The 24,156-nt window shown below is 35.8% G+C and overlaps 1 protein-coding gene across 5 annotated transcripts in view; it reads right to left on the bottom strand.

Annotated features, from left to right (window-relative positions):
* Positions 1–24,156, bottom strand: part of RABGAP1L (RAB GTPase activating protein 1 like) — a 739,959-nt gene that overhangs the window by 315,552 nt on the left and 400,251 nt on the right. For all 5 annotated transcript variants that reach the window (XM_049868622.1, XM_049868624.1, XM_049868625.1 and 2 more), the window contains one exon: positions 15,995–16,108. In XM_049868622.1, the coding sequence (XP_049724579.1) occupies positions 15,995–16,108 (114 nt within the window). The remainder of the gene's footprint in view (positions 1–15,994; positions 16,109–24,156) is intronic.

The raw sequence follows: 24,156 nt of genomic DNA, 5'->3' as shown, positions 1-24,156 counted from the left end.
GATGGTAAAAGAATATAACCCATGATTCCATATAGATATGGTAGTAAGTAAATAAATGAATATATTAGTAAATGAATATATTGTTAGTCTGATGAATGGAGCATTTATATAGTTACAAAGTATCTCAACACAAAGGGAAAAAAGAGTAACTTCAGAGTGGACAAGTCTGGTAGACACCACCACATTTATATGGTCAAAGTGATCATCACCAATAATGAGAAGAATCAAAACTGTGCATTACTTGAAAGGATGAAACAAGAACAGGTCATTCCTTTAGTGCTATTTATGCAAAAGATGTATAACCTGAATTGAATCATGAAGAAACATCAGACAAGCCCAAACTGAAGGATATTCTAAAAAATGAATGGCCTGTAATCTTTAAAAGTCTTAAGGTCAAGAAAGTCAAGGAAAGAATGAAGAACTGTTCCAGATTGAAGGAAACCAAAGAGACACGACAACTAAATGGCACATGATTCTGAACTGGTTCCTTACCATAAAGAACATTCTACGGAAAGTTAGTGAAAATGAATGAAGTCTGAGGCTTAGCTGGTAGCAATATATCAGTGTTAACTTTCTTATTTGGAGAGTTGTACACTGGGTATCATGATTATGTAGGAGAATATACTTGCTTATATGAAAAACATCCCTAAGTATTTGGGGATGATGGGGTACCGTGTTACACTTAGTCTCAAATAGTTTAGGAAAACAAAATTTGCAACTTTCTTGTAAGTTTGAGATTGTTTAAAAATGTGTGTGTGTATCTGCTATGAAAATCTGAATGAATCATTTGTCTATTAAATCTAATAAAAAATTTGGGTTTACAAAGGATTATTAAGTTTGACCTATCTGGTGGTAAAAATGGGAGTATCAACATAAGCTCTAAAAATAGATTCACTGATATAAATAATCTAAACACTGGAAACGATAAATGCAGAAGTCTAGATGTACTCAGAAATATTCACTCATCAAGCAATTTTCTTATCTAACATAGTTGGCAAAATTCCTAGCTGTAAGTTTCCTTTTATATAACAGTTAAAAAAAAAAGGCCCTTGGCGACAATTGAAAAGTGAACTGACACACTCTTGTAAAAAGAAGGAAATGTAAAACAACTGGACTGTCATATCCTACAAAAAAAAAAAAATTTAAATGTTCCCATAGCAAGTAAGCTACTGGATGTTTATGGTAAACAGAGTGTTTAGTTTACATTCTTGGAATTTACATTAAAAATTATATATATATATAAAAAAATACATACTAAAAATTATAGATACATATATGTATGTATATATATAGAGGTCAACACCACCAAGGAACTCAACAAAATAAATAAAAGCAATAGCTCTGCCCCTAAGAAGCCTAACCTGAAAAGTTTTTACAAACAAAAATACTTCGCAGAAGGAGGGAAACAATAAAAAGAGAAAGCTCTTTTAGAGTTTATACACATTAATTTTTCATCTAAAATACCAGTGTGGCAATCATAAGAATGTGCCTCTCAGATATTCAACAGCAGGGAGTATAACTGACTGTGGGCCCCCAGCTGTTGTTCTCTGAAATCCACCACTGCTTTAGCACCAAGGCCATGCTTCCCACAGGCTGCACCCAGCCAATGATGGAGCACAGCAGGAACACTAAGACAGGCCAGCTTCTGGGAGAAGTAGGACCTCAACAGCAATTCTGGCTTGAAGACTCTCTGATTGTCTTACCAAACCTTCCTTAGAACTGAGTCACAGTCTAAGACACTTCCAGCCAACTTTTCCTCCTTTCTTTTTCACTTGGGGGTCATATTTGCATTGGTCTGATAGCCCTCCCAGCCTCTCTCCTACTTCCCTTCCCATTTTCTCTTATAAGGATTTTCCCAATACATTTCTTGCATATTTAATCCTTTCTTGGTGATTGCTTCTGAAGGACCTGGCTAACACAGTTTCATCAAGTCAAGTCAATAAAGCTTATACTGGTTTAGTGTGATAGTACTGAAATCAGGTCTCTGAGACAAGGAAAAAGAAAAATGTCAGACATAGCCTCTTCTCTCAAAGACTGAATGTACTGCAAACATGACTTAGGTAAAATGAATCAGATAATGTTCAAAATATGATCCATAATAATAATCTAAATTTTATCTGTAAATCACTGTGGGCAGAACTGGGTAGGACAAGCTTCACAAGAGAAGCGGGCAACTAAAATTTGGACAGATGGGAAGGAGGGGAAGAGCAATTCAGATTCATTTCCTCCCTAGGGGAGAATGCATCTTTAAAAGATACATGCAGGGGTCTAGTTAAGAAGAAGACTTCAAAGTTATAAAAGTATTTTCAATTGCATAATAATTAGCAAAGCAGAAAATAAGTTCTCATAGTTCTGTAACATAAATAACTCACTTAAGAATAACTGAGAATTGACTGTATATGGCATTTAAGGTATTTGAATCTTATATAGGAACAGATCTCAATTTTGGGAAAAAGTATAAATTCAGGAGGCACCATGAGTATCATTTTATTTGAAGTTTCCTTACGTTTTGTCCTTGCAGGTTAATTTTCTTCCCCTTTCCTTTCTATGCTAGAAAAGTAAGCTTACTTTTATTCTCTTCCTCAAAGAGGAATGCAGCTTTCTAAAAAGAGTAGCTACAATCAAAACTTAGGATTCACCTGAATCCCTTTATTCTGATTTTATCCATTTTTATCATCCTCATAATCCTACCTTCTTCTCTTCTTTATCCTAGTAATGATGTGATGGCTTCAATTAGCCTTTCAGTTAAAAGACTAGAGGCTCCACAGAACTACAAAGCTACTTCAAGAAATGCTCTTACAGGAACAAGCACATGAAGAATTTTTTAAATCTCTTCAAGCGCTCTTGAGGGCATTACAAATCACGTATTCTCTTTCCAGGACTCTAGCTTCACAAGCTTGACCTTTTCATTGTTACAGTCTCAGAAGAAAAATCCATATTTGAAAATCACATTTTATCTTCTTAGTTGAGCTCTGAATCATAGAAAGTCTATCCTATTAATATGTATATTAAAGAGAAAAAAAAAAATCCCTCATTAAGTTAACCCCCCGAAATACACACATGCACACAGTAAAAGATTTCGACTTTGGTGGCTAAGGTTTCTTTATATACGTGTGTCTATACGTGTGTGCATACACTTACTGTTCTGGATAATGATAAACATAATTATCCTTAGCAATGAAAAAGATTTGGACAATTCTTCCAAAATGGATCATGTGAAATGAGTGATTAAGAGGGGTAAAAAATAACTAAACAAAATTCTTAGTCTGAGAGCTTAAGATTTATCAGTATGCTAAACTGGTACCCTCTGTCCCAGTGTAAACAAGAGGACCAGTGAAAATTCTCCCTCCCCTCCAGAATATCTGAGACTATTAAGCATAAACTTTTCTACTGGAAAGTTTGAAAACACTGTAAAAAAAGTGAACTTTAATAGTTCCTCACTATAGCTGAATAATAACTTGTAGATAGGAAAATATTTTGGGAAAAAAAAAAGGGTACTGCAAGCATGCTAAGAATAATTAAGCAGAGACTTAGTAGCTGCATAGAACCAGGGACACAAAATTAACGTGTAGGGGGCACCATAATCTGTGTGTTTGTCTAATAAATACCTCAGGCTTTTAGGTGAGATCCTGAAAGGGCCTCACCCTCTAAGCAAGAAGGAAACCAGTCAAAATTGGGTCAAAATCATCTGTCATAGTCTAGTTTCCTACCAGCAGAACAGTGAATCGTCTCTGGAGAAAATAACATCAAGAGCCTTTAACAAGTCTCATACAGAAGATCCAGCACTTAAAAAAAAAAAAAGAAAAAGACTAAGTATGAAAGGAAACAACAAATAATTAAAAATCAACAGGTGACAACAGAAATAGATCTAGAGGTTATCAGATATTGGACTTTATCTAACACGGGCCTTAAAATAACTATAAGTTATCTATTCATGAAAATAGAGGAAAAGAGAATTTCATAAAGATAATTAAATCTTTTTTTTTTTTTTTAAAGAATCAAATGGAAATTCCAGAACTAAAAAATAAAACAAAGAATTCAATAGTTTCATAGTTGAAGAAAAAAAAAAAAAATCCATTGCTGTTGCATGTATTCCAACACATAGCAACCCTACACAGCAGAGTAGAACTGCCCCATTGGGTTCTCAAGAAGTGGCTTGTAGATCTGAACTGCTGACCCTTTGGTTAGCAGCTGAGCTCTTAACCACTGTGCCACTAAGACTCTTAGTTGAAGAGAGGATTAGTAAATATCCAGATGAAAGCAAAAATGATTTAAAAGAACAAAAATAGAAAATAGGGTACGGGGCATAAGGAATGTGTAAAATACGTGTAATCGGAGATTGAGAAGAGAGAGGAGAAATAATATTTGGCTGAGCATTTTCTAAAAATGACAAACTATGTCAAGCCACAGATTCAATAACAAGCCTGAAACAGCATAAGTATAAAGAAAGCCATACATAGTCACATCACAGAAAAATTGTTAAAAACCAAAGATAAAAAAAAAATTTTTTTAAGGAGAAAAAAAGACACCATTCTTCAAAGAAACCATTATAAGATTGACAGCCATCTTTCAACAGAAATGACAGAAGCAAGAAGACAATGGGACGACATCTTTAAAATGCAAGGGAAATAGACCTGCCAACTTAGAATTTTATACCAAGCAAAAATATCTTTCCAAAATAAAAACAAAATGATTATGTTTTCAGACAAACAAAAATTGAAAGAATTTTCACCAGCAGAAATATTAAAGATAGTTCTTCAGGCAGAAGGAAAATAATCCTACAGGGGAAGCAGGCAATGCAGGAAAAAATACGTGGGTAAATCTAAATGAACACCAACTGTATAAAATGCAAAAAAATAATGGCCCAAATCTTGGGGGCAGAGGAGAGAGAGGTTAATACATTTACAGAATTAAATACATGACTATAATTGGATAACAGAGAAGAAGGTGACATATAGAGTTAAAGAGCTATTCCTGCCTTGTCCAGGAAGTGATCAAAGTACTAATGTACAGTGGATTCTAATAATTCATGAATGCATGTTGTAAAGCCAGACACAAAAGGTTAGGTACTGTATTTATAGGTTACATATAATTCTATTTCTATGCAATGTCCAGAATTGGTAAATTCATCCTGACAGAAAATGGACTGGTGGCTGCTGGGGGCTAGAGGGAAAGGCGAATGGGAAATGACATTTAATGTGTGAGGGGCTTTCTTTTGTGGGGGATGAAAATGTTTTCAAACTTGATTTGGATGGAGAGTGCACAACACTGTGAATGTACTGGATACCACTGAATTGTATACTTTGAAATGGTTGATTTTGTTACATAAATTTTACCTGAATTAGAAGACAAAACACATGCTATACTTTCTAGGTTAACCACTAAAAGTATAAAAAGAAGAAAAAACAAACAACAGATGGGATATATAGGTGAGATAAATAGTAATATATTAAGTGTAAACTGATATGTCAGCAAATTCATAAATCATTAATATACTCAATACTCCAACAGAAATATAAGACTGTAGGGATCTTTAAAATAACAAAACCCAATTAACTGTAAGATGTTTATGGAAGACAGACTTTTAACATGAAGGCTTAAAAAATTGAAAGTGAAGGATACAAAAAGACAGACAATGTAAAATGAAGCTACTGTGACTGTACTGATATCAAAGGATATGCTTGTGATGAAGAAACATGTTTTATAATGATAAAAAGCTTAATTCAACAGAAAGTTCAATAGAAAGAACACTAAGTTTGTATGTACTTAATAACATAGCCTTAAAATACATAAAGCAAAAGAAAACCTGAGAAAACTAAATACAAAACAAAACAAAAACAAAAAAACAGAAGTCCACAACCATGTTGGAAATTTTAGCACAATGTCACCAGTAACCGATAGAAAAAATGGATCAAAGGAAAACATTTAGTAAATATAGAGAAGATTAGAAAAGCATGATTATAACACTCATCTAATGAACACCAAAATAGGACATATGTGAGACATAAAGTAAGTCTCAACAAATGTCGAAGTTTTGAAATCATACAGGACATGTTCTCTGACCATAGTGAAATCAAGTTAGAAATAAACACCAAAAAAATCAGGAAGAAATCACAGTGGAAATTAGAAAATATTTTAAACTAAGTAGTAATGAAATATGACATATCAAAACTGGCAGGACTGCAATGGAATGCCACTCAGCAATGAAAAAGGCATGTACTGAAACATTTAACTACACAGATAAATCTCAAAATTCTTATGCTACATGAAAGAACCCAGACACAAGAAATTACATACTGTATGAGCCATTTATTGTAAGTTCTAGAAAATGAAAACGATAGTGACAGAAAGGGGTTGCCTGGGACCAGACATGGAAGGAGGTATTGACTGTGAAGGGTATTGACTGTGAAGTTCTTGGGGGTGACAGAAATGTTTGGAATCTTGATTGTTGTATATCTTGATTGTGGTTACACAGATGTATACATTTGTCAAAACTCATCAAACTACATGCTTAAAATGGTACAGTTTGTTGTATATAAATTACACCTTAATACTTTTGATTTTAAAAATTAGAGCCTTAATTCAGAAAAACAAACATCATGAAATACATCCAAAGCAGTACTTTAGAGCTAATTATACCCTTTGATGCATGTTTTATAACAGGAAAAATGCTCAAAAATCAATGATTTAAATGTCTATCTTAAAAAGAAAAAAAAAAAAAAGGAACAGCAAATTAAACTCAAAGAAAGACGGAAGAAATGTAATGATAAAGAGGAGAAATCAATAAAATAGAAAGCAAACATATAATAGATAAAATCAACAAAGCCAACAGTTGTTTCCTTGAAAAACTAATAAAATTGATAAAATATAAATTTAATGCAATCCCAATCAAAATCTTGAAAGGTGTTTTCTTTTTCCTAAAAATTGATAAGCTGATTTTAAAGTATGAAAATAAAAAAGGCCATGATAGGAAAAACGATCTTGAAGCAGGACAAAGATGGAGGTCTAACATTACCAGACAGTAAGATTTATTATAGAGCTACTGTAATTATAACACTGTGGTACTGATACAAAGATTGATAAGTAGATCAATGGAATAGAATAATGGTCCAGAAACAGACCCTCACATATGTGAATCTGATTTATGCCAAAGGTGCTGCAGCAAATAAATGGGGGAAAATGCGGTCTTTTACAAGTAATGCTGGATCAATTGGAGATCTGTACAAGAAAAAGATGAACCTTGATTTTGACCTCATGCAAAAATCAATTGTAAATGGGCTGTAGTCCTAAATGTAAAAAGAAAAGCAATACACTTGCTAGGTGACTATATCAGAGAATATTTTTATGACTTACAGTGAGGCAAAGATTTCTTAAACAGAATGCAAAAACTACTAGCCATAAAAACACAAAAATTTAACCCCCTTAAAATTAAAAGCATCTGTTCATCAAAAGATACCATTAAAAGAGTAAAAAAGCAAGTCAGAGAGAAGATATTTGTAATAACTGCATCTAAATATGAACACACCCAGGATATGGGGGCAAGGCGCTAAAACAAAATAATAAGAGAAAAACCAACTTTAAAGATGAGCAAAAGACCAACAGATTTATCTTGAAATCATATGAAAACCACAATGAGATACCATACACATCCACCAAAACGGTTAAAGTTGAGAAGTTTACCAACTGCCGGTAGGAATATAAAGCAATTGGAACTCTCACACACTGTTGGTTCAAATGTAAACTGGCAAAACAACACTGAAAACCTGTTTGGAAAAATCTACTAAAGCTTAACATGCTCATACCTTTTGACCTAGAAATTCCACTGCTAGTACTATACCTAACAGAAACACATACATTAAATACAACGAAAATTACTTAATATGAGTATGTATAGCAGCATTATTCATTTGTGATATATCCATACAGTGGAATATTATGCAGCAATGAAAAATAGTAAGCTACATGCAATAACATGGATGAATTACATAGATGGGAAAAAAAGAAACCAGACACAACAGAATTCACACTGTATGTTTCCATTTTTTAAAGCTCAAAAAGAGGCAAAAGTAATCTATGGTAATAGATGTTATAATGGTGGTTACTTCTGGGGAGGAAATGACTAGTAGAGGAAAAAAGGGGGGCTTCTGGGATGCTAATAAAATTTTATACCTTTATCCATCATTTTTACACAGAAGTGTTCACTTAATAAAAATTATCAGAGCTGTGCCCTTAACAGTTAGGCACTTTACATGCTACACTTTAATGCAGTTTTCTTTTTTTTTAGAATGGCAGTCTGAGATGATTTTAAGGAAATTATTCTTTGTAAAGATGAAGGCCTTACTTCAAAAACAAATATGCTTTCTTAAAATTGCCACAAGAGAAAGTCATATTTTGAAAAGTATGATATCTAATTTCTATTAGTTTTAGAAGCCCCTAGGGCTTAAAACCTTTAAAGGCCCTACATACTTAAGTGATCTTGACTGATCTCCTATAAATAATTCAAAATACCTTTCACAAAAGGTGTAAAAACTTACAAGCATGCTGAAATTAAAATAACTTCTTTCTAGAATTTTAGGTTATAAAACTCATTCTTGATGATTTCACCTTGAAGTTTAGAGTGTAAAATTCTGTTTGAAATTATCAAGGACTCGTTTTTCTTTTGTGATGTCCCTATGTCCTTGGTCAATCTTCCGAGTCAACTTGCACTGGCTGTCCCAGAAAAAAATAATTAGAACATTCCTCTTGCCTAGGAGTCTGAGTAACTCCAAGTACACTGCTAAAGAGCCCAGTGGAACACATGACCTTCTCTTTACTGTTATTATTTTTAATAAAACAATAACACATATAGGGCATATGAGATCATTTTCTACTTCACATTTTAATTTTCAGCCTTACAGGAAAAAATTTTCTACCCCCCCTGGATTTCATTTACTACTTAAATACTGTCCCTCTAATCGACTCGACGGCACCGGGTTTCTGGGTAACACATGAGATGGATCGACATAGCGGCTGCAACAAGGGGCTCAAACACAGCAACGATTTTGAGGATGGTGCAAGACTAGGCAGTGTCTCACTCATTCTGTTGTACACAGAGTCACTATGAGTTGGAACTGACTCAATGGCACCGAACAACACCACCACTGAGGAAAGCCACGGTCGTATAAAGAACATGGACTCTGGAGTCAGACAGGCCTAGATCGGAGTACCAATTCCATAATTTCTTATCTGTGTGATATGGGTAATGCTAACCTTCTGTAGGGTTTGCTAGCTTAAGAACAGAGATATGGTTTCTATTTCTAGAACAATTATCAAGACTACATAACACGATGTATGTAAAAGTTCCTAGCGCAGGTTCTGGTACACAGGAGATATTTAATAAATTGTTGTTTTTCTTCTTCCTTAAACATATATATTTGCCTATTATTATAGAAATACTACAGAATTTTAACCTAAAAGATCTGGGTTCAAGTCAGTCCCTGCAATTTAGTGGTTACATAATTTTAGGCCAATAATTTATTTTAATTTCTCTGGGTTTCCTCTCTAAAATGTGGGAAATTCTATCCGCCCCGTAGGATTCCTACGGGGATTAAGTAACAAGAGGCACAGGGCTTCATCAGTTTCAGAACTACCTGAACAGCTGGTTACTTTTACTGTCGCGATGATATCAATCATCATCTGAATGTTAGGAAAGTTCTCCGAGCCATTTGTGTGACCTGAAATAATTCATTTTTCCTTAAGGAAATTCATTTGCCTTGAGAATATTCTGCTGTCCCTCAAGGACTGCAGAAACCACTTAATTCAGCGCTCATTAGGATGTGCTGGCAAAGCAGGTTGGCCCCAGGGGTTTGAGGATTCCTCCACAGTCCACTGTCTGGATCCACCCTAGAGGGCTAATGTAATTCAAAGAAGCATGCCAGAAACTCAGGGGAGAGAAACGAGGCACAAAGAAAATAGACCTTTATTCTCCAAAGGTTGTCTGATCCCTCAAGGTACTGCCCCAGACTAAATCTTTTCGGGTCTATTTTGATCCAGGAACACCTATCATTTCACCCCAAAGGGCCTTCATTCTGGGGCCAATCAGCTTCCAAGAATGTAAGCAGGAGGAGTCCCATAGATTGTGTATACTGTTAGACAAATCGGGTTATGTGGAACAAAGAATAAAGAAACACACTGTTCCAATAAATGCTGCCATTCAAACCAGGGCTCATTCAGGCGCCTCTAGGAAGAGTTGCATTAATGTAGTCAAACAGCTAGAAAATTGTATTGAAAATAATATCAACTTAGTGAAAAACAACTCATCTCTATAACCACAAATACTCTGTAAATCTAGAAAATAATACAAATAATGTATGATTATATCTAATTTTAAAAAGAGTCAGTGTCAGTTGTATTCTTCAAAATATCCAGCAGGTAATTTACTATTAGTATCAAAAATACCTGAAATGCTTCAGTGTTTTTTTTTTGTAATGGAGGTAAAATTCACATAACATAAAATTAATCAACAACCCTTTTAAGTGTACAATTCAGTGGCATTTAGTACACTCACTATGTTGTGCAACCATCATCTCTATCTAGTTACAAAATATTGTCATCACTCCCAAAAGAAGCCCAATATACACTGAGCAGCTACTCCCTATTATCCACCTTGCCCCATCCTCCCTGCCCCAAGTCCCCAGCAACTGCTGGTTTGCTTCCCATCTCTCTGGATTTATTTATTTTGGGTGTTTGAAATGCTTCAGTTTTAATGATAAATTCAGTCTTCTTTTGACAAAAAGTATTTGATAAAACAGAGGTTAAGTGTATTTTTGTCCTCCCACAAACCATCATACTATCAAATTATTAACCCAGACCAACAAAGGTATTGATCGCTCTGTAATATATTCAATCCCTCCCATTAAATTCACAGCAGTAGCCCCTCTTTCAGAAAGCGGTTGCTCTAATCATAAAATTAGAAAAAGCAATATGCTCCAAATTAAATTGCACACCAAGGGTCACTTCAATCTATACTGTTGTGAACAATATTTCAGCTGATTACTATGACTGACTGGTTCTAGGTTTTATAAAGAGATGTATACACCTACAAGTAGGCAACTGAATCACTAACTGCACTCCATTTAATGAAGCAGACCCAAACACAACAACAGGAAGCCAGCAAAGTCTTTAAAATTGAAATAAACGCCTTTATAGCTCTGGTATTGAGAGACAGAGCTAATACCCAACTTAAGAATTAACTGTTAAATTGTGTACGTAAAAGTTATATTTTAGGGATTAAAAAAAAAATTATAGAGTCATAGCAAGTTTGAACTGGAACAACCTTATCAGACCCTATACCCATTTAAAAAAAAAAACAAAAAAAACACCCATACTAAGGAGAAAATTCAGAAAGTGATTTTCCCAAAATTGGCCCTGGCTAGTGGAGGAGTCAAGATCAGAACCAGATCTCCTGATGCCCAATCCTTTAAACTGTGTCAATCTGTCTCCCAATTTAAAACAGATTTTACATCATGTGTAAATTAGAACAGTTCTAAAGAAATTTGGGTGGTGGTACATTCTTCCCTTTCTCAAGGACACCTTTTAAAAATGTGTCACTGACTTAACTAACAGAAAAGGAAAGAGGGAGGGTGACAGGGAGGAAGGGAGGAAGCTAGGAAGGGAAGAAGGAAGGTTGGTTCCCATCTTTTCATTTGCAGAATCCTGTATATCTATTATACTTTTAGTTCAACTTCCCCACATGAATTTATGACAACAGAAAAAGCTTTGAACTATTTCAATTTCCTCCTATTCTGAAGAAGATATTAAGAGGTGAAACTGGAATTGACAGGGCTATTAAAACATGACAGCAAGTTTTTAACAATCTTCCCTCTAATCTGAGTTCACATCATTTTCCATTTCACCAGAGCAACGGTAAACTTTCCAACTACAAAGTCAGACTTTTCTATCCTTGAAACCAGAGATCATTCCTAGATTTATTGTAATTGAAATTCTCCTAATAATTTGTTTAAATATAAGAGCATAGCACATTCTATTTCTAGTATAAGCTTCCCCTGAGGAGGAGTTGACAGAAATAAATAAGGTAATATTTGTGAAAGTACTACGAAAATTTGAAATCATTGTAACAAATGGAAGGTATTTATATTAAAAAAAAGTTCTCTAAGTGTGTTCCTGATGTGAATAAGATGCATCATTCTAAATGGTAAAATCATTAGATGCACTTCCTTCAAAATCAGAAGCAAGACAAGGATGTCTACCACCATTCCTTCAAATTAACATTGTATTGGAGATTCTGGCCAGTGCAATAAGATAAGAAAAAGAAGAGGAATAAAATTTGGTAAAGTAAAAAACAAAACAGTCCTTATTTAGAGGTTATAAAACAAAGTAGCTGGATGTAAGATCAAGGCATTATTAATGTTTATTCAGTTCTGTGCAGAGGATCCAGAATGGAAACTCAAAGGCATCTAGCTGAGCATGTGAGGTACCATGCTGGAAATTATTCTAGAGATAAAAATGACAGAATAGGTAGACCACACTCGAAAAAAGAAACCAAACCTGTTGCCATTGAGTCAGTTCTGATTCATAGCAGCCTATAGGACAGAGGAGAATTGCCTCATAGGGTTTTCAAGGAGTGTCTGGTGGATTCAAACTGTTGACCTTTTGGTTAGCAGCTGTACGGTTAACCACTACGCCACCAGATCACACAAACTGGTCTTAAAAGTCACATATAAATAGCCTTGAGGGATGTGCAATGGCTGTGGGGTAGTTCATAAAATGAAAGACTATGGCTCAAATTCAATACAAAAAGCAAAGGAAAGTGAATAAAGAGGTGTGAGGATAATATTAAATTCTAAATTACTCATGAGTATGCTATCTTATTTGTAAGTTATTACAACCACCTGAGGTTTCCTTGCATGAGCACTGGACTACAAAAAAACAGTAGATCAAGAGGGTAAGGAATTGGGTCAATTACAAACTAAGTGGACCACATGGTAGCACCCCAGCAAATTTTGGATTGTCCAACATTTTCTGGTATGCATATCTCTGCTTACCACCCTTATCAAAGATTACTGTGTAAGTGCAGCCCTGGTGGCACAGTGGTTAAGAGCTTGGCTGCTCACCAAAAGGTCAGCAGTGCAAATTCACCAGCTGCTCCTTGGAAACCCTACGGGGCAGCTCTACTGTGTCCTGTAAGGTCACTGTGAGTCGGAATTGACTTGATGATAATGGGTTTAGATTTTTCGGTTGTGAAATTATTTCTAGGTAATACATTTTACGTTTTATTCATTTTTTCGTAAATTTATATTCAAAAAATATTTATATATTTTATTATAATATTACAGACTTTACTTTTATTTACTATCTTGAATTTTGAAATCTTTCATATTCTTATGATTTTCCTTTGTTTTCAACATTTTCACAAAATTTAGTGTAATTTAACCTCTTAAAAAATAAGTTTCTTAGATCTACATTTTTGTATTCTCAGCTCAGAAAGAGCTTTATAACTGCCTAGGTATGTTGCAAAATGTATAGTGATAACATGGCTATGTGAATGGCATCAAAGTTTCCAAGGCAAGGAATACAAATTACTTAAATGTGCAAACTATATAACTTTTATCTGTCTTTAGTAATGCTTCAAATATTTCCCTTCTAAGTATTATATAATGAGGCAAGTACCATTTTTATGACAATGGAAAAAAATTGTGAGTAAAACCTACAGGCACACAAAACCATCTATTTTAGTTGTATGAACAAAATACATAGCGTCAATTAGAGAAAAATGGAGGAAGAAGTCACTGATTGACTGAAATTATATTAAATGCTGGCGGTAAAACACTGTTCCATACGCCATCAGCCAGACCCTTCTAAATAAAACTTAGAAATTATATAAATTTTGATATCTTCCTTATATAAACCAGACACAAATTGGCTTGTAGAATTTCAAAACTGGTAGAAAACTCTGTACAATAATCATTTAGCCTTTTATAAGCATATAATGAATATATATATTTTTAGTATGTTGTCTAATGGTTTTGGTATTTTTCAAACTAGATGATGTATCACTTCCCAGAGTCAGTATGCTCTGAAATATTAAGCCACTTATGTATATCTAGCTCTGAATGATACATTCACATAAAATTATATTTGTTATCAGTGTACATTTATAATCTTCCAAAATTACTAGATGAAAAAAAAAGACAAGAGTGGGCAGAGGGCAAAACCACCAATATGCAGAAGGACTTTAATGAAAGCTGTGCCATTTGTAGAATTAAACATCAACCCTACTTGGTTAACATATGTGGGTGAGTGCTTTTATAAGTGCCTTTAAAAAAAAAAAAAAAAAAAAAAACCCGAGCAAATATAAAAGGAAATGGATATGTAGGTATGCTTCTGCCTGCCTACTAGCTAATCTCTGCTATTCACTAAAAAGGCTAAGTTTGATTATTCTAAAATTGATTACCTAACTTGCAGATTAGCCATGGGGTTGGCCTTTTCTTCATATTACTACCAGGTTTTTGTGTAGTTTACTATTTGTTAACAATATCTACTAGAATGGCAGATAAGGACAAAGTGAGTATACCCACGTTTCATAAGGAATCTGAAGTTCAAGGGTGTCATGGCTTGGACTGTGTCCCCCAAAAATATGTGTCAACTTGGCTGAGCCATGATTCCCAGTGTTGTGTGCTTATCCTCCATTTTTGTGATCTGATGTAATTATCTTCCATTTTGTGATGTGTTGTAAATCCTCACCTCTATGTGTTAATGAGGCAGGATTAGATTATATTAATGAGTATTAGGTTATGTTTGTTATGTTAATGAGGCAGGATTAGGGTAGGATCCAACACCCTTACTCAGGTCACAGCCCTGATCCAATGTAAGGGGAGTTTCCCTGGGGCGTGGCCTGCATCACCTTTTATCTTACAGGAGGTAAAAGGAGAGGGAAGTAACCAGAGAGGGAGGGACCTCATTGCCATCAGGAAAGAAGTGCTTGGAGTGGAGCATGTCCTTTGGACCCGAGGTTCCTGTGCTGAGAGCCTCCTAGACCCAGGGGAAGACCGATGTCAATATATATGGAGATTTTGAGCAACACTGGGCCCACAGATGTTGAAAGGAGACAAGGACCTTCCCCCAGAGCTGACAGAGAGAGAAAGCCTTCCCCTAGAGCTGGCGCCGTGAACTCAGACTTCTGGCCTCCTAAACTGTGAGAGAATAAATTTCTCTTTGTTAAAGCCATCCACTTGTGGTATTTCAGTTATACCAACACTAGATAACTAAGACAGGGTAAAACTTTGTCTAATGAACTTTGTAACTTTGAGACTTTGGCCTCAATTAGCATTGACAATATGAGTTGACTGTACACAGGATTAAAAAAAATTATTTCCTATATAACCTTGAGAAATTAATAACTTGATGGCTATCCTTCATTGACAAAGATAGAATCTTTCGTTTCCAAGTAGAGCATGGGAAATCAGCTTTCTTCCACGTCAACTAATAATGAGGGAGAAGGAAAATTTCAAAATGGGACATAAAACTGCACAAAGATATATGATATGACATAACTTAAGAATAAACCAACAATATCAGAGAACTTGCTAGTATTCAAGAACGGGCAGCACACTGATTTCTTGCTCTCTCTCTCTCGCTTATTGTTAAAAATAACAAAGGTGAAAGACAAATGCTACGCTATTTTTTCAGAAGGGCAGAGTCATCTGGGGCTCCCCTAAGCCTTTACTGCAGTACCCTGAGAGCACCTTCTGTTCCTTTCCTGTTTGCAGCAAAGCCAAACTGAGGCCACACTGTGCTTGCTCCCTCATGAGGAAGCATGGGGCATGCTGCCAAAAGATCACCTTCAGGAATCACCCTTCAGGATCTGGTAATGCAAGTGTAAGGCAGAGAACATGGGACAGTACAAATAGAAAATGGTGAAGGAACAAATCTAAAAAATCTTTAAAATGGGGTCCTGAATCTGCCAAGTTTGAAAAAGTGAGGCGGACGGCCCTACCTTGCAAATCTTGTAGAGAGATTCCTGACCATCTCCTCCAGTATCTTTAAAGTAATCGTGTGCAGGAAATGTACGATGAATATCTCGAGTAATAACACTCTCCTGGGCTGAGTCCTACAAAGGAAATAAAAGGATGGTCACCAATTTCACATTTATTTTTAATTATGAAAAATAACATATATACATGGTAAAAAAAAAAAAATTCAAATAACACAGAATACCCTTCCCTCAAAAATCCCCACTCCATCCCAGACCGATAGTTCTATTCTCCCAGGATGACTGTTTTCAATACTTTCTTTTGTATCCTTTCATCCATTTACCTTTAGGTTTATAGGGTCGCTATGAGTCGGAATCGACTCGATGGCACTGGGTTTGGTTTTGGTTTATGTGTGCGTATTTATACGTCTGTTTGTGGGTGGGGGAAGGAGCGGCAGAAAAGAGAACAGAGGGAGGAAGTGAAGTTGTATATACACGTTCCTATTCTCTGCCTTTTGAAACACAAATAGAAGCAAACTGTATCTGCTCCTTCACTTAGTAAAATAACTTATAGAATGTTCTTTACCAACACATGTAAATGTATTTCATTCTTTTTAATAAACCAAAACCGTTGCTGTCGAGTTGATTCCAACTAATAGGGGCCCTGCTGAACAACCTTTTGGTTAGCAGCTGAATTAGCAGTTAAGAGCTCGGTTGTTCACCAAAAGGCTGGCGGTTCGAATCTACCAGCCACTCCTCGGAAACCCTATGCGGCAGCTCTACTCTCTTCAACAAAGTTGTTATGAGTCGGAATCGACTCAACGGCAATGTGTTTATTCTTTTTAATAGCAGCTATTAAAAAGAATGAGGTATATACCTGGCTATGGACATATCCTAATTTATTAAACATTCTCTTATTAGTGATCATATATTTTTGTGATTTTTTTCTATTTATATTACAAACAGTTCCACAAGGAACACTCTTAAATATGTATCTTGTATATCTTCAAGAACAGATTCCTAGGGGTAGAATTGCTAGGGCAAAGGGTATATACGTTTTCATATTGGATAAAGGTATTTTCCCCACAGAGCTGCTGTATCTATACATACTGCCAACAATGGTAGAGTCTGCGTTTCTCTACACCCTCCCAATATCATGTATTATCTAGCTTTTTAATCTTTGACAACCTGAAAAGTGAAAACGGAGGCCATACTAATTAAAAAAGTAAAAACATTATCAAACTTCTCCCTCTGGTAGACTAATTATCCAATTCATTTACTCCACAAAATAAGAGGCCTGCGAGCTACTATATTAAGATTACATGTGATTTAAAGATAAGCCTCGAGATCTATTTTTTCAGACAGATTCAGCATCTAAAAGCTTAAAATTGAGTAAAATTCTAAGCCATATAAGAAACAATTAATCAGTCATTTGATTTGATTTGGTTCCTGGAAACACTGTATCTGTTCAAATGTCAAGAAAACAGGATGGGACTACAACTAGCAACCCTGATGATGAAAATATTTTGTACAATTCAAAGAAGCATCAAAGACTACTAATTGCAAATTAAAAACATTGTTTCATGTCTTCCTTCCATAAAGACTTAAACAAATTCCTTCTTTCAGTCTTAAATCAAGAAAGAAAAAAAAATTTAATATATGAGTTACTTTAACGAATGCTATTTCCCATTCTCTTTCTAGCTGAGAAATACACAAGAAGAAGGGGGTAGCTGATCATCTCTAAATTAAGCCAGGGCCTTTTCTTGCTGCCTTTTTCATTTCAGCGGCTATTTCATGCTGGGTGGTAATTAGACCTTATAAAGTGTAGAGAAGGAAAGGAAGCAAACTGAAAAGTTACAAATTTGCTAGCAAACATGGAACATATTGCAAATCAGTCAAGAGGAAATTCTGCTGGCTTAAAGGAATGGAAAGGAGCCCCGGTGGCACTGGTTAAGCGCTCAGCTGCTAACCAAAAGGTCAGCAGTTCGAGCCCACCAGCTGCTCTGCAAGAGAAAGCTGTGGCATTACGGACTGCTTTCACAAAGATTTACAGCCTTGGAAACCATATGGAGGCAGTTCTTTGTTTTATAGGGTCGCTATGAGTTGGAATCAACTTGACGGCCTTGGGTTTGGTTTTGGAAAGGAATGGAATGCTGAAGCTGAATAAAAATAGAACTTAAAAAAAACCACCACAACTTAAGTAAAAAGAATACACAAAGCTTATAATTGGCAAGTAACACAAGTTCTAGTGATAAAGCAAATTTTGGGGTAGGGTGAGGGTATAGAGCAGGGTAAGTATAAAGGTAATGTATAAAGAGATAACATTATGAAATGTTTGTTTATCTCGTCTGGTACAGAGTCCAAGTGTGGGACTTGGGAAGATGGAAGTTTTCACTGCCCAGGTTTTCTCCAATAGAAAGGCTCTCTTTTGACTACAGAAATAATTGATTAAAATATCACTTTACCCAAACAGTTGCTAACTTTTGCTTTCACTACTGGACTAATAAAAACAAAGACATTTAGGACACATAAGATACATGATAGGAAATTCAGAACAGGGTATGTATGTAAAATCAATATGGGTTTTCTAGGTCTGCCATAACAAATTACCATAAACTGAGTGGTTTAAAGCATCAGAAATTTATTCTAACAGTTCTGGAGGCTAGAATACCAAAATCAAGGTGTTGGTAGCGTTGGTTTTAGTCAACTAATACACACTCTGGCCCCAGCACTGCATACAGCCCATGGAATAGTGACGTACACAAATCTACCTACAGGGAAAACAGGAAGGATCAGGTAGAACTGCCAAATACTATGGATTTGACAAGAGGGGTTAAATTTGGCACAGCAGCCACAAGTTCCATCACTACTTTAGAATTTTAGCTTCTGAGGATCAGAGAGAGAGGTTCAAAGTCAGGTTACAGAGAGGACAAATGCCACTGTCACAAATGCATGCCTCCCTTCTGGGCCACCACCACCAAGAATGTAACTGAAGGCAAGGTTCTTGAGGTCATCACCTCTCCTGCCCGAGGGAGGGTCAGGTTAGGCCACAGACAAAAGTTGACTCAGACCAGAACAGGGAGTAGTGATGAGAGGTTTGGAAGAAAGATTTCAAAGTTGGATTCTATATCACTCTCCCCCAACACCACCATATAGAAAAAAAATCTAAATTTTAAAGATGCTCTTTAATTTCTAAACCTTAAGTCAAAAAAGATCGATCTATAGTGTGATTAAATCCATGGTCCAACAGAAGACAAAGTTCAGCTTATTAAAGATTAGTTTAAAACTAAATCTAAGAGGTACAGTAAGCAGCTGGATTAATTTTTGATCATTTTAAAATGAGTTCAATTTACAACCTACTCTCAAGAGTATCACAGGAACTTTTCTTCCAATCCTGCCTTGTTTGTAATCCTCTTAATTCTGATTCCAAGAGAATCATCACTTCCTTGTTTGTTGTGAGAAAGAAATGAATATAGCATTCAAGTGTCAACAAGTATTAGGTAGACAGGTTTAGATGGCCATAGCCTATTATTTTTTATGAAACAATTTCTCTGCTGTCAACACTGGAAAGGCATTTTAGTGAGGATGACTGTTTTCACATGTGACCTCAGCAGCAGATGAAGTATAAAAGCAGTATCCTGACAAATGATCACCTTGTCTGTACCTTGATCTGCCACATTTTTAAAACCATGACATCTTTTCTTATTAATCCCATTGTCAAATTCAAAGTATAAGGTACATTTTCCCTTTACACCTACCACGTGATTTTTCAACTTTATAAGTGCCATGCCAATTTGTTACTGCCTTAAAAATACCAAGGCAGACCATCACTAGCCACAATCAGTCAGCAGATAAAAGATTCAGAGCTTTGAAAAAAATTGACCCTAGAACACGTCTTCTATTCTTGCTCCACAGGGATCCTCCTTCAGTTCCATGCTGGAGCTCAATCTACGGTAAAACATCACAAACTGGTCTGCTTACATTTCCCTGAAAGCAGATGGGTTTGCAGTGGTGGGTCTGATTTGCTCACCTTGATGTTTGCCAAAAATCCAGAGAGGCAGAGATGAAAGGAGAAAATGTAAGAGTGCATTCTAGTTTCAACCAAGCTGCTAAAATTATGAGCTGGGAACAGTAACACAAAAAGGGTGAATCACTGCCAGTCTTCATGCTTTGAATACAAGGGAAAGTCTTAACATAAGTGGGGTAATATGGAAGAAATAATCCTCAACCTAACAATACTGTGAGCAAACTGCTTACTGGGCACCCATGCTGTCAAATGCCTAAGAATCAAAGTCTCACACAAAGGTCAAATATATAAGCCATAGTCTAGCTTCAACCAGAAAAAAAATCTTTTCAGGGAGAGTGACAACGACGAGAGCTGAAAAGAGGAGGGAAGAGCAAGTACATTTATAAACCCATCAATATTCATGGTAGAATCTTGCTCTTGAAAAAAAGTACCAGGGATGGGAATGGGAAATATTTGAATAGAATAAAGCATTTCTTTGGGTATAAAAGCCTAGGAGGCACTGCAATCTTTGGGCATAGCCTGGATTTTCCAGAGATCCTATGAGCTATGTCAGAGTTAGAGAAACTTTGTGACAAATATCTGAGGCTACTGCTAAATATACCTACGAAATGCACCTCTGGTCATATTTGGACCCACCCTGACTCTTAGGGTTGCTGGCCACTCATTGTTCAAAAACAAGGGTTCAACTGGACACCTGACAGTTGGAACTCATGTCAGTTGGGGATGAGAAACCCTGCAGCAGCTCTGAGGATGAAGCGCAATAGCTGAACTCCATGCTGTTGTTTTTCAAAGTTAGGTTATTTTCAATTTATTAATTATGATTTTATCAAAACCATCCTTTAAATTCTTTTTAGATAAACACTTGGAGAAAGAGCTCTATACTTACTAAACTTCCTGTAAAAAAATTTTTTTTTTTTTTTACTTTTCCCCAAAAAACTTGAAGGAATTAAGGAATTCTCTGATAAGACCAGGATTTGGTAAACACTCATTTTCATCTAATCATCACATTTTCTAATTCCATTAACTTTGATTATTACATACCCGGGATTTTTTTTTTTACAGGCTGAATAATTTTTAATATATTTAGAAACTTTCTACCATTCCTTCAACCACTTTAGTTGCTTTTCTTTGAAACTCTTTAAGCTCAATCACATCTTCTTGAACTGAATGACCAAAAATGAATATATGAAATAAGCTTTCTATTTGCTATACTGTATAAACTCATTCAATTATTTAACAAATACTTTCAGAGTACCTACTGGGAGTCAGGTGCTGTTCTAGGTGTAGAAGATATCATCATTAGTAAGACAAACTCCTGACCGCATGGATCTTACATTCTACTAGTAAGAGGGGAATATATTAAACAAGTAAGTATATAATTTTGGTTAGCGAAAAGTACTGCGAAGAAAAATAAAACAAAATAAAGAGATAGTGAGGAGAGGGCTGATATTTTAGGTAGTGTGGTTTAGCCTATTGAGTAAGGCTACAAATATTTAGAAAAAGAGCATTATGGGGAGAGGGGAAAACATGTGCAAAGGTCCTGGGGTGGGGGTGGAATGGCAAAACTTCTGTTGACAGTTCGAATCCACCAGCCTTGGCAACCTTATGGGACAGTTACACTCTGTCCTATAGGGTTGCTATGAGTAGGAATCAACTTGATGGCAATGAGTTTGGTTTTGGTTAAAGAAGCAGAAGATGCACTGATCACAAAAACACTAAAAACGATGAAATAGAAATGGCTAAGAACAGAAAGATTTGTTCCTGAGAGACTGTAACAGTTTTAGTTCTCAATTGTAAAGGTCATCTTGATACTCTTAATTCCATCTAGTAAGTATAACCAGTTGCCTTGAATCAATTCCAACCGATGGCGACCCCATGTATGTTAGAGTAGAACTGTGCTCCATAGGGTTTTCAACAGCTGATTTTTTTCAGAAGTAGATTGTGAGGCCTTTCTTCTCAGGCACCTTTGGATGGATTCAAACCTCCAACTTTTTGGTTAGCAGCTGAGCACACTGACTGCTTACACCTCCCAGGGACTGCCCTAGTAAGAATACAGTGGGTTTAAAAGAAAATGCTGGTTAATATGACAACTTTCTGATACTGCACAATGTTCATTTTTCTCTGTTCAAGAGGGTCAATTTGTTTCTCCAAGAGATTCTGTGAAGTGTAATCTTTTTGAAATAGGACACATTTAAAACTTGATTGATCCTTCTTGGAAATAAGTCAGAGAAAAGGTCAAATTACGAGTAGGCGTCTAAAGAATTTTATTCTACACGCTTTTTCTCTCTATGGATTCAGAAATGAGAATTCCATTCTAAGACTTAAGGAGATTTAGGTAAATATAGATTCCAGTTCCTGAACACGATATATTCCTCTTTAGTTTCTTTGCTGGCTTCTCCTCTGCCTACTCCTTACATGATAGAGTTGTTCCATTCATAGCCTTGCTCTTTGCTTACTATGTTCTCCCTAGGAAATCACATTCACTCCTACGACTTCAACTATCACCTATGTTCTCTCTCTCCACATCTCTCTTGTTTATGGAAAAAAAAAAAACCTGTTGCCATCGAGTTGATTCCGACTCATAGCAACCCTATAGGACAGAGTAGAAGTGCCCCATTGAGTTTCCACAGAGAGCCTTGTTGATTTGAACTGCCGACCTTTTGGTTAGCAGCTATAGCTCTTAACAACTATGCCACCAGGGTTTCCAAGTAGATGCCAAATCTGACTATCAGAATCACTTGAGAAGCTATTTTAGAATACACATGCCCAGACTCCATCTAGATTTAATCTACCAAAATTTCTATAATGCTTCAAGGATATCTGTATTTTTAACAAGCTTCTATGCAGCCAGTACCAAAAGTCTCCAGCTGTTATCATTTCACATTTAAAACTTAACAAGTCTAAAACTCAAGTCAAAATTTCCCTTCTAATTAGTTGTTCTTCTATACTCTATCTCAATGGAGTCAACTTCTACTCCCATCTCCGAGCTGGCATACAGTTATTCCGGATGTCTTCTTTTGCTTCCTTCATTATTGATGCCCTGGGCTTCCACTCATCCATGCCACCTCCAGGTGGAACAGGATTAAGCCTTATTTATCTTTGCTTCCCTGGTGCCAGAGACTTTAGTTGGTGCTTAGTAAGTGTGTGCTGAATAAATCAGATTAAAGGAAACAGGCCTGGAAAGCACTTATTCCCCATAATGAAGAGACTCAAGTTTTATATTTTTTGAGTTTTAAATCATTTTCCAACCTCATTTGGCAAGGGCAGTATCAAAAAGAAATAATTTGTACCAAAATCAAAGATGATGACAAGGAGTCATAGACTTCCAAACCAAGATTCTACAGCAAAATGCATAACAAAATGTCCTTATTTCTAACACCAAAGATGACATATGAAAATAATTACAGATATTAAATAAACTACAGGAAAAAATGAATCACCATCTTAATATAGAAAATAAGGGTGCTTGGGGTTTTCTGAGTTTTACCTCATTTAATATAAAAAAAATAAAGATACATTCAAATGCACATTATTTTAAAATCAGTCTTTTTACTTTAAAAATGACAGAGGATGAATCATATAATTAATGTGTTCGAAACCCTCCTAGAAGCAAATTACATGAAATATGATGTTCTAGATATCTTTCACATAGTTTACATGTTTAGTCACTGGCTGATACAAATTGTTAATGTGCTTGGCTGCTAATCAAAACGTTGGACATTTCAGTCTATGCAGAGGCCTGCAAATCTGCTTCCAAAAAATCAGCCCTTGAAAACCGTATGGAGCAGAGTTGTACTTTAACACACACACAGTGGCATCATCAGAGGGGTGTGGACAGTACCAGGTGACACTGTCAGAGTGGGTGACACCAAAATGCCTGTCTACAAAATTTCTGTGGAGTGTTCCAGTAGTGTTCAGCATATTTTTTTTTATAAAAATATTCCTGTAGTTAGTTACAACAACAACAAAAAATTTTTGTAAGCTTAGCTTACATGTATCAATCTATACCTACAAGGCCAAAACACTATGCTAACTTACTTTTTGAACCTTCTAATGCACTCTGGACAGAGCTGTCATTATTACCCAGTTACAGTGACGCTTCGAATCACATAGTTTTATCTGTAACTTGCTACAAAGCATGTGCTGTTGTTTTTGTTGC

The sequence above is a fragment of the Elephas maximus genome, chromosome 24 (assembly GCF_024166365.1).
Source record: "Elephas maximus indicus isolate mEleMax1 chromosome 24, mEleMax1 primary haplotype, whole genome shotgun sequence".
NCBI classification, from domain to species: Eukaryota; Metazoa; Chordata; class Mammalia; order Proboscidea; family Elephantidae; genus Elephas; species Elephas maximus.
The sequence above is the reverse complement of the archived record's forward strand: the minus strand, read 5'-3'. Positions and strand labels throughout refer to the sequence as shown.